The 12357-nt window shown below is 41.5% G+C and overlaps 1 protein-coding gene across 1 annotated transcript in view; it reads right to left on the reverse strand.

Annotated features, from left to right (window-relative positions):
- Positions 1-12357, reverse strand: part of vwc2 (von Willebrand factor C domain containing 2) — a 26985-nt gene continuing 14628 nt past the window's right edge. The window contains exon 4 of the mRNA XM_085183481.1: positions 1-2778. Within this exon, the coding sequence (XP_085039607.1) occupies positions 2627-2778 (152 nt within the window). The 3' untranslated portion in view covers positions 1-2626. The remainder of the gene's footprint in view (positions 2779-12357) is intronic.

Here is a 12357-nt window from a genome sequence, read left to right on the forward strand (position 1 = left end):
ACAGAGATGGCTTAACTGATAAAATAGACTAAAGGAATTAGAGGTGTGTGTTATGCTGCAGGATTTTACTCATTAGCCGACACTGCAGCTCAGCGATTGTGTCATTTGCCATTAAGTTTACAACATATTTCATAATCTCTTCTGAAGAGCCAATAACTGCGGAAGACATTTGATTTTATGTCACATTGCTGCGCTCAAAGTCACGTCTTCACGCCGATGAAGATTTCAACTTTCTTTCGCTGACCGAGAGTTTTGGTTGGTTTCTCAAAATACGCGATGCTTTCATTTCAAATGACAGAGCCGGCCGATTGCTATAAATAAGTAATGAATTTCATCACCTACTGTAATATGAACACATTTCATCTCAGCGCAGCAGCATGCATTGTCCAGAACAGGGGAGAAGCCTAATTACATAGCTGCAGCATTGGGGAGACCGGGCTTAATCTCTTATGGGTTTCTCTAACAGATGTATCCAATTAATGGCCTGTCTTTGAAGAAATGTAGATGGCTACTTCTCTGGGAATTTTATTTCAAAGTAAAACACCCAGCCTCGTTTCTGATGAGCACACTTTATGCCCAGTCCTAATTCTTTTGTCCAATACACAGATCTGATCTTAAGTAACTGCTGAAATATGAAGTGATTTAAAGAGAATCTTGAATGTTAATGACCTGGACAGAGACGCTCAAGGGAACTGATAGAGGCCCTGTGATGGAGCCATTACTTTACAGGCTGAGTCACAGCAGGTAAGCTGCTTGGGAAATTACACATAAGGGAGTATCATCTTGTAAAATGAAAGACTATACAGATAAAAATGGCAGCAATCCCTCTAAATGGAAGAAACGAGAGAGTGTGTGTGTGTGTTGTGGGGGGGATTTGTGTATAGGAAAGAAAAATCCCACAATCATTTACCACTTGTATGCACAAGAGCAAGTCCAGCTTTCCTTGAATGAATGAGCCTGATTTGAGAGGACACTTACAGTCATAGGAATAGCGGAGTTAAGGACAGCCAGAAAACCTTAATAGATCTGTGCCACTGCTCCCCCGCTGCTCCGAGAGAAGCCTGTCACGTAGCATGTACATGCATTTAGGCTTATTTACCTCGATCCCTTCGGCTGTTTGACAGGCACGTCTCACCGCTGGAGATGCAACATCGTTGTCTGGCAACCTCTTGATCAAAGTTTTGCAGCGGGGCCAGCACGCTGCACAGAGGGTGACACAGCTTTGCTGCTAATGCAAAAGATGACAGGCGAAAGCGTGAACACAACATATGCACGCGTTTATGCCAGCCTGCCTTTCAGTGTTCATAACCTGGACCTAAATTATTCATCTTCATTTTGATCTGCTGCTCGATTGGCCCTTACGGCTCTGCATTCGTTTGATTAATCTTCAAACTAAAATAACAAAGGCAAAAAAAAGCATATATGCAGCAAGTCGGATGACCTTTCGGTTTCCAAATTTTGGAAGCAAATTGGAATCAATGAGATCGAATTGTCCAGTCTGGGCTTTATTAATGGAGTTGGAAATCCAGGGGCAACTCCGGAGCATCTGCACTTCCAAGGGCTCATGTTTATATTGGGATGCTTATAACTACCGGAAATGAAAGCCCTGCATTACCGAGGAACTTAATATCCTCTTTGACAACTTATTAAATATTTACCTGTAGCTTTCACACAGATATCATCCAGGAACTTCAAAACCAAAAAACGTTCCCATCTAAAAAGGGAAGATTTGTCACTTTCAAAGGCTCCTCTGATACTCTGATCATTTATTCCAAACAACAAACCATCGACAATCATTTGTTGACTCAAGTGAAACTGCGAGCTTTTTGTTTTTTCCAGGTAGCAAGTCTGTACATGCAAATCACCATCAACATAAAAACTCACAGCTATAAAAAAAAAAAAACAGGTACCGTCAGAGCATTTACAGAGCACAGAATGGCATTTATTTGAAACATGAACACACTGTACCGAGAGAAATACAAAAAAAGCACTTTCAAATCAAAGCACATTTGAACATCCAGAAAAAAAGGATAAAAGAAATCAGGAAACAGTCGAGTCCTCGTGAATTTACTCGTCTTTCTTCGTTGTTGTTCGCCTGTAACTCTGCACTGCGCTGTCCTACACAGCAAGTCTGCACCCTAGCACTGCAAAATGAATCGCGCACAGTCTGGTCTGCACTTTGGTGGTAGAGGGACGGGTGTCGAGATTTGTCGGATGACACCGCGGGTTAAGAGACGTTGAGGCTTGCACCTCCAAAGACAGCTGTGTGTGTTCTATACATTCTGTTGTTTTATTGACCTCTGGTCCAATACATTGCTTAATAAAATACAGATACTATAAAAAATAGTCTTCCACTGTTTCAGCATTAATGACTCCTATATTTCATATACATATATTCATAAATAATTTAATACATAGATAAATAGATATTCTGTGTGTGGATTATAAACTTTCATAAAAGCATCGTTTCAGTAATACAGGAGTGACTACAGTATTAATGCTGAAATGCTTGAGGGGTGCTGTCCGACCCTGATGCCCGGTAGACTGGGTGAAAGGCTGAGAGTGTGCATGAGGCTCGGCACTGGTGTTGCGTGCCAATGTCCCTCTCTCGTCGCCGTGCCAGTCTCTAGCTCCGCTGGCACTCGTTCTTACTGCAGGTGGCTTGACGCTCAATCTGCCACGTGCCTTCCTCGTATGTGCAGTAGCAGATTGTGCACTCATCGATCTTCACCTCTCGGCCAGCCGGTATCACCGCCGTGTCCGCGTAGCAGTTTGGCCCTGTAGGTGGTACAGACATAAAAGAAATAAATAAAGAGGAAAACAGGGCACGACAGACAGCAGGGCTTTTTCAAATCTTTCACAGTGGAATTTCAAATTTAGCTCATCCATTTTTAATATGTTTCTTTTTGTGTTGTTGGCACAGTGTCACATTATCGAGGTCAGACTCACACTGAGAGCGTGATTTGCTTTGTTCCTTTGATTTGCAATGCTGTGGGACCTGTGCTGTGGTCAGATTAAACGAACACAAACTTGATGATAGTCAAGGGGATTGATTTATTGTTAAAATTCTGAAAATTCCCTTCATGTACGTGCAGAAGTCATTTTAAGGTTGCACTTGTCGGTTCTTTTTTGCCTTTTGAACGGCCAAGGGCTCTTCTCGGTGTGACGGGAAAACGCAATTCAAAGACTGAAAACGACTGAAAGTCATGTTCTTTTGTGCTTCTCAGTGGATCTCAATCAGTTATAAATTCTTCAGATTCGCAGACACCTGTGTCAGCCGTGGCATGGATGATTTATGAAATAGGATGGTAAACTGGTGCTTGACCTCCAGTTCATTTCAATTCATGAATCTGGTGAGTGACATTAAACATCAACATGAAGATACTTGTTTTCACTCACGTCTGGGAACATTTACTTTATGAAAAACCCTACATTCAAAAATTTCCCCGATATTTTGGTCAGTGCTGACATGACAGCATCACACGGTTGCTGTAGATCCATAATGTGAACCTCGTTTTCTACCACATCCCCAAGGGGCTCTGCCCGTGGAGGCCATTTGAGTACAGTGAACTCATTTGTGATGTTAAACAAACCAGTTTGAGATTATTTGAGCTTTGTCCTGCCAGAAGGAGATATCAGAAGATGGACAGTGGTGCAGTAAAGAGATGGATAGGGTCAGCAACAATACTCAGGAAGGACGATGTCTTAAAATGATGCTCAAAGTGAGTCAAGAAAATATCCCTGACACCATTACCACCGCCATCACCACCAGGCTGGACCTTTGCTGCTGTAGCCCATCAGCCACAAACTTTGATGTGCTGTCTGTTCAGAGATGTTCTTCTGCATACTACGGTTGTAACAAGCGGTTATTTGACTCACTGTTGTCTTCCTATCAGCTCGAAGCATCTGACCATCATATTGTCTCTTCTTGGGTCATTCTCTGAAAACCATAGAGATGGCTGACATGGGAAAATCCCATAGCAGATCAGCACTTTGTGAAATACTTACATCAGGCCACCTGGCACCAACAACCATGACTTTGCCACTCAACTGGATGTCTTGACCATCTCTATATGCCTTAATGCATTGAGTTGTTCATTGGCGGATTAATTATTTGCATTGAAGAACTGAAAGGAGAGTATATTTTAGAGTATATTTTTGCTAATGCCAGCATTGAGTGTTTTTGGTAAGGGAGATTATGAAAACATAATGTTAATGGCTAAAGATTAGAGAGGACACAGCCTAATGCCAGACAGTCAGTGCTCTGATGCAGTCCAGACCTATGCATCAGTTAGCTAGTCAGCTACAACCAACCAATTATCCTATACACTGACTGCATCAACCACTAACAGCACCGGAGTTTGTTCTCTGCATTCTGACTCTGCCAAATGTGCATGCTTAACAATTGCACTGTTTAACCCCGGCTATTTCCAGTACACAGAACACAGAGTTCCACTCAGGACAGAGCAGCAGCTCTATTTCCACTGTGGTTTCCTTATCTGGTGCTATTCTACAATACATCAGATATACTGTCACTCTTGCTGATGCAATCTGAATGCATTTTATACATTTAACATTCATATTTTGTAATTGTTTTCTAATGTTTCTAATGCGGTGTGCAATTTAAGCTGAAGTAGGTTGCTATTATGGTGGGGCAAAGTTTCAGTATCATGTACAAATAATTATTTGGATGGGAATAAATATAAATTAGTCATAAAGGAGGACTGGCAGAATTGCTTGGCCATATATTTCAGCTTTTCACAAAGGCTGGTGACAGAAAACCTTCTGTGCAAAAGTACATTGTGCAATGAAGGCCAGTGGGACACATGCCAGTTTGAAAGTGGGGCAGGACTTCAGTTATTGTTAAACTGCTAATTTTAGATGTTATATCTGTTGCATTGACCAAATGGAGTTCAGTGCAGTTGGTTGTCTTTTGGTTTTTTGGGTTGGTTTTTTTTTTTTGGTTTTTTATTTTGCTTTAAGACAGTTTCGTGACATCCAGGAGAAGCTGAATGCACTCAGTCAAAGAAAGGATGAATTTGCTGCTCGTCAGTTCATTTCTCTCAGTGGAAAACGGGCTCTCTTGTCTGGGCTTTTCATTGACTGTTTCCCAAAATAGTGTTCTGTTATGGGAATATAAGAGGCCCGGAAAAAAATAATGGCTACACAAGCATCAAGAATTTGCTAACACCCTTTCTAGAGTCGTTTCTGATGGCAAGGAAATGAAAGGCTTTTACCTTTATGATCTCAGGCTTGCGCTTCTCTTAAAGGTGGAATTTATGCAGCTTCCACTCTGCCATCTTTCATCAACCGGCTTTGAATCCACTTAAAATATACATTCCTGGGAAATCATTACAATGTTCTGCAGACTACTGATTGACCACTTATGGTTTAAGCAGAACAGCCCTTTGATTCAGTCCCAGATCCCATCAGGATAAAGATTACACTGAATTCTCAATAACCTGTATCAAACGATTATCTCATCCACTGTCATATTCTGAAATTAAGGCATTCAACTGAATCCTGTCTCTTTTTTTTGTATGGTTTGCACATGAGAGGTATTCAATTACATTTCTTTCCACGCTCCTTAGATTGGCTAAACCACAAGCACTGTAAAGCATATGTCTGGCTGAAGGCAGCTGCTCTCCTCTGCAACTTCAAGGCTGGACTGTGAATTGTGCATAAAAACAAATTAAGCACTGTTACACAGTGGTTTAATATGGTTTTTGAAGTGCACCCCAAGGGACTGCATCTTTTTCTTCTTCTTTTTTTAACTATTTTGCAGGAAATTGGCTCTCGCTAATGGAAATTTTGATGTTAGGTAGTGGTTGTTAAGACCTGAACAACTAGCCGAGAGAGTCGACAGAGAAAATAAAACCTGTAGTCCAACTCATTTTGGTGCTTCTTCCAATCTGCCAACACTGGAGTGTACAAAGAAATCTACTTGCCATGCTTACAATACAAAAACACAAGTGTCCTCCTCCTATCGGACAGAATTACCTTCTTTTGGTCCTAAAGTGTAATGGGAATGTTTTTGTCTAGTGAATGTGCCCACGTCCTCGACTAGTGGCTGCAGAAAAAGTGCTCATAAATCATCCATTATCTCTCCAGCCGCACGGCAAAATATAAACACTGCGGGAATTGCTTCCACAACAACAGGTGTAGCATAACAATGGCTATTTCCCTTACACTAACAAGGTCTTGAGCCACTCTGTTGTATAATTAAGATGCTGATAAATGGGGAGTCTTTCAGCTGCAGCCACCGCGTTTGATTGGACGCAGCGCCCAGAAGGAGCGAGCCTGCGCATCAATCAATGTGAACAGTTTGCCGAGGCCTTCAAAATGTCAACCCCAACACGTTTATAAGTCTGTAAATGAACGCGCGCGCACGCACGCTATCTGAATAACAACTCATCTTGTGGCCCGGGCTGCTGTCGCTACTGATTCATCATCATTAGTAGCATTTAAAGCACTGAGTCTCCAGTAAGGGGATGCATATGTCAAGGGTGTGCTAGGAGAGAGGGGGAAAAATGCAAAAAATAATCTCCCACTTTGCGGCATTAATCAAAAGCACTTCCTTCGTGGAGCCGGGATTAAAGCCCGTCATCGACAGTTGCATGACACTCATTTGTGTTAATTAATGCATGGATTTAGCCCTGCTGTGCTTACTCATTCCTTTCACCCTATTATTCTGCCATTCATATCACACCCACCTTTTTGTCATTGTTTCATTAATATAATATATCCCCATCTCTCCGTCACTCACTGTGGCAAAAAAAAAAGGGTTTTATGGGCACATCAGGCTTCACAAGAGCTTTTGAAAAACACCTAAAGAGGCAGAGACAAATGGACTGTGCATGTGCATGAACAGTTGGACCCAAACTGTCAGTGCAGCGTGTTAGAAGTTGGCATGGGAAGCATGTGAAAGAGATAGCCATTAGCACCTGTGGCTTTTGGCTCCGTAGCTGCGCCAGATAATGGACGGAGAAACGAGGACACATCCTGATGATCGCACCCCTTAATTCTGACATGTTAAAAACAGCCGCATTATAAGGTAATGGAAAGAGAAGAATAGCCGAAATCACTCATCTTAATGCATTTCTTGGGTACATTTGCATTATAAATGCAGAATAAAAATGAGGCTGCTTTGTAAGGGCAGAAAGAGGGAGGACTTTGCAGGGATTTAACAACAATATGAATAATTTCTTTCAGAGATGCGCGGTGAGACTGGTTTTCTAAGTAACCGCCTCGCTTAGAGAGCCGCTGACTCTTTGGTTTTGTGGGAGTGCCACCTTGCGTGAAGGTTCGCGTACGCGCACAGATGATCTTTGCAGCCAAGCTACGCAGCTGCACTCGAGCAGCTCGACTGTCGTGACCAATGTCCTTTAAAGAAAGGAGCCTCGGGAGCCATCACAGCAGTGTCCAGGTGACAGTCTTTGCTGCAAGACCTTCATTTACATAATCCTTTAAAAAAAAACTGTGTTTAAAGGTCTGGCATCAGGCCTAGAACATGTTTTTGTATCGTTTTGTTCCTCTATGGGGTTTTTTCCTGTACTGAGAATGTATTTTCGAGTCACATTAAAATGGACTTTTATTCAGGAGGAAATGTAGAAAATAACACTTAACAAGCAGACCAAAGCCGAAAAGCATTCAGTGACCCAGTAGTACTATAATACGAGTAACTATTATCGTCATTATTGCGACCTTTCGCTATTGTAATCATAACTCAAAGTCCAGTAATGGGAAAGAAAATGGCCTTTAAATAATAAAAATGTTGTGGTCCAGCAAAAAAAAATTAAACAAAAAGGGGGGGAAAGAAAAAACGAAACCTTTTGTGAATTGATTAGCTTATTAGAGCAGATGCAAAATGCCCTGCATGTAATTCCACGTTTGCCTAAAAAATTAAACCAGTGCATGCATTAATCTTGATTTCCTCATGACATCATTTATAACAACAATTACTACCATACAGTCTGTTGCTGGATGTCATTTTGTTTGTCGTGTAATAAGGAAAGCTTTGGATTCCTCTGCACACAGCAACTGTGTGCATACGAGGCTCTAATAAATGCCACACTCTGTAGGGTAAAACTTAGAGGTCACTGCTACCTTCCAAGTAGCCTTGCCAAGACTAAAAACATAAGCGTTAGTGTGTATGTTAGACTGGCATCAGTAGCAGTCTTGTGTCCTTTCCAAACGTGAGGAGTATGCCATTAGCTTTATTATCATGTGAGGTTACAGGTTACGTTAGAAAATTATCTGGAACAGCCACAGCGTGGGAGCCAATGTGTGAAATTAGAATAATGTTCTCATGCTCGTCATTCGGTTTGGGAAAGTTCACACTCCAGCAAGTGCAGCTAGATTGGTGTTAGATACTCCAACTCATCAGGTATTCCCCATTTTTTAAATTCTTTCTCATGTAACAGAAAAAAGGAAACATCGACCGATAAGTTTCTCATTACGGTATAATTTACTTTTCCCTTTTTTCAAAATAAAAAAAAATCTTGGATGAACAGTTTCAGCCTTACTTATTTTTTTTTACCCTCATGTGATGTGTGTGCATATTTCATACACTTACAGTAGCTTTCTCCAAGAGCCTGCTTTTACTTTCTTCTGCGAGAAATCCATCGTTGTACATGCTGAAATGCTACTGGAATTTCAATGATAAATTAGTCACAGTTATTACTGTAAGCTACATTATGGTGTGAGAAGTGTTTGATAAGTGTAACAACATTAGCCTAAGGGGCTTAGCAAACAGTCAGTAATGAAGCAGCATTATTTTTGCATTCATTGACTGAAACTAGCTCTGTTAGCTGCACTGGTCCCTATCTGTGGCATCAGAGTGAAACGGGGGATGCTTTAAATGGACAAACCAGACCATTTTATAACCATACAAACAATTTCCCTCGTGTGTTTTTGATGTCTGTTTTTTTTAAAAGGCCCGTCTATGAATCATGCCTTTCTTAGTTTAAATGAGCCCGTATCCCTCTTGGCAACCAGGCTACCGTGTCTCGTGCTGCTCTATTTGAAGTGATTTTGGCTCCGGTTCATACTGTTTATCACACCCCCCCTTCCAGATTAGTGTTGACCCTAATGTCTGAGTCTTGGAGAGCACCACTTGTTTCCTCGTGCGTTGCCAAGGCAATACCCTGCAAGAGCAAAGGACAAGAGGGAGGGGAGCCACGGCTGAGGTGCAGACAAGAGCGACTTCTCCTGCATTGATTTTTTTTTTCCCCTAAGCGTTCTTCAAAAGCAGATGCAGTGAGAGAAAACTTGGCTCAGAATCTGCAAGAACGGAAAGCGCCACGTATTTACCAATATGTCCAAGAAAAGGAAAGCAACACGTCAAAACATATTGGCCGGAGGAAAAAAACTAAAAAAGGGAGAAAAAAGACAAACTCCAGCTTAGACTATAGAAAACATGTTTTCCCCCTTCAGCTCGCATTGACTAGATGTTCTTTGCATGAATCGATGCTGTTTAATTAAACTTTATGGCATAGAGCGAATGATGGTCACAAACTTTTGAGGGCTATGAAACCATTTAATTGCAATATGTTCCACTGCTTTAAGATAATGAGTGAAAAATGAGAACCTGCCCCCATTCACAGCTGTTCTTTGATATTCATGAACAAATGTCTGGGGTGGATGTAAGTGATACCTCTTACTTTCATCTTCCTCCCCTGGCTCTTCCCCGAGTGTCTCCTAGCATACAGGGTGAATAACACATCTGAGGCAGGGTGCTCTGCCATAAGCATTGATTTTGCATGCCTGAAAAGGCCAAGATAATGCCTGTGCATAATTGATGAACTTATCAAGCATTGAAATACCTCGTTGTATTTTTATCAATAGTGAGGAAAATCGTAAAGAGGCGAAGTGGCTGTTTGCTGGGGAATGAAGGTAAAAGACAGGAGGGATTACTTGTTGAACGAGAAACCACATCTGAGGGTTTTTTTTTTTTTATCTCTACAGATTTTAATCTTTCTTTCATTTTCACTTCTCTTCTGTGCTTTTCTTAAAAAAACAAAAAAACTTTCCTGTGCACACTACCAGCCTCCTTCCCCGTTTGGTGTCATCTGGGTGAGTGTTTAATTCTTTCTCATTAATGAGCCCGAGCTTTGATGTGACACTTCGGATGCACCGCGGAACCTGGGAGGTCTTAACATCTGCCCACAACTCAAACAACATCTGTAGACAAGACAAACAACAGAACCAGAGGAGGAACTCTCCGTCGACGACCTCTACCACCCCCCCCCCCCCCCTTCTTTTTTTTTCTTCCTTTTTACATCATCTGTATTTTATCACGGAGCCACCTCTTCGGCGCTGTCTCATATCGAGCGCTGCATGATCAACAGCGGCAAGATGGGAGCTGACAATCGATGATCCTCGTCATCTAAATCATGGCGCCTGCAATACCTGGCTAAGAAGCATCATGAATAAAAGACAAAGTGAAATCCGATGGATAATTGTTTTGATATTGAGAGGAGTTGAAGGGAAGATCAGTGGTGTCATTTGGAGTGATGTCTCATTTACTTCTGTTTACATCTAATTAGTATAGCCTCCAATTATTTAATAAGGTGTCCCCCAGTTAATTTTTCACATTTTTATTGTTCTTTGTTGTCAAGTCCAATTAAGTCCACAAAGAGATGCATCTTTTGGGGGTATTTTTGTATTAGTTCCTGACAGAGATCTTAGTTTTCTGGGAGCGGATGGCGTAGCGTGCAGAGTCAGACTTTCACAAAAGATATCTGGTGTTTGTTTGTCGAGTGCTTACGCCTCCTGTTTGCACAGCCGCAACCCTGTCAGCCGTGGTCACAAAATCACGAGCCAAAAATGATTCCCCGTCCAATAAGAAGTTGTTAAACACACACTGATACCAGACTCTCGATTCTGTGTCAATTAACACTTTGGGCTCTAATGTTCACAGCTATCGTGAACATGCGAAAACACCAGCAGGAGGCAGAGCAAAAGTGAGGAAGGAAGTGGAAATTATTGGCACGATCCTAAAAATACATAAAAAGTGTACCTGCTAGAGTTAAAAACAAAAAAAGCACAGCAGCCCGACTGCTGCGCAAATGAGGCATAAATGCTGCCAAAGCCTATTTCTGTATTCTCATAAATATCACTGTGCTCCTGTAGATTATGCTCCCTAAAGGAGTTAGAGAGCAGGCTGACAGACGCTGCATGACGAAGACGAGGCTTCTACTTTTAGCTAAATGTCATAAAGGTATATGCATGAAAACAAGTATTTGAGACAAGTTTAAAAGAGCACTCTGGTCATTTATTCCTTCACTTCACTGTATTAAGGAACACAGATAGGAAAGTCCAGATTTCCATAATGGAACTGAGCAGAGTCTCATTGCGCCTAAAAGTGGAGAAAGCAATTTTGGGTTCTCATGTTTTTTCGCAGATTCAATTCAATTTCTAGTTAAACAACATAACGAGTGGCTTTAAGCAGCTGACAAATGGTTTGGACATTCATGATGAATGACTCACTGAATCATCCGTACAAAAGCAACGACCTTTGATCGTAAAACGACTGGTGGGAGAAATCACTGGTCGCATTTCAAGATGAAACATCCAGTCACTAAGCTGAAAATTGAGCATCATCATCGTGCATCAGAGCTAAACATAACAGCGTTTGGTAAAAACAGATCGGTCTGAACTTTTGGCCAATTTGGGTGTGATTCAGAATATATGGTGCACAAATGTAACCAGATTTCCAGCTGAGCACGCAAATAATTGTAATGTTAAATCAAGCAGCAGGCTCCTGTGTTTCTCTGTGGAAGCACACCGAGGGCTTCATTAACGTTTTAAGAGTGAAGAAATAATGCTTCCAGAACCAGCAGGTACTCCCCCACTGGAAAACTCTTAAATATGGTTAAAAAAACAAATTTTCCCCAAGTTAAAGGGCAACAGACTACAAATAAAAGATGCACTTAGCTGCCAATCAGTCACTGTTTCCAGATTAGACTAGTGTTTCAAAGATATCACTTTCTTTTGGAAGTTATAAGTGAAAAAGGTGTTCTTTAACACCATTTAGCTTGGTTTGCAAGCTGCATGCATAATTGTACATGTGAAATACATCAGTACAGAACAGCCTACCTGCTAATTAACACATGAGCAGAATAACTCTAGAATCACACTAAAAAACCAAAAAAAACCCAAAAACTGGAGCACAGACATCTTGGACGGTCTGTTGGTATAATTAACCACACAACAAGCCCTATTATTTGTCAGATAATTACAGATCAAGAGGTCCAGTAGAGTGCCTCCAATTAGCCGAGGTGATGTCTAGCAGCAACACTGCGTGTGCGTGGGTCCGTGCACACGTGCCACTCAAATCAGTCACGCCTTTAAACA

The sequence above is a fragment of the Neolamprologus multifasciatus genome, chromosome 13 (assembly GCF_963576455.1).
Source record: "Neolamprologus multifasciatus chromosome 13, fNeoMul1.2, whole genome shotgun sequence".
NCBI lineage: Eukaryota > Metazoa > Chordata > Actinopteri > Cichliformes > Cichlidae > Neolamprologus > Neolamprologus multifasciatus.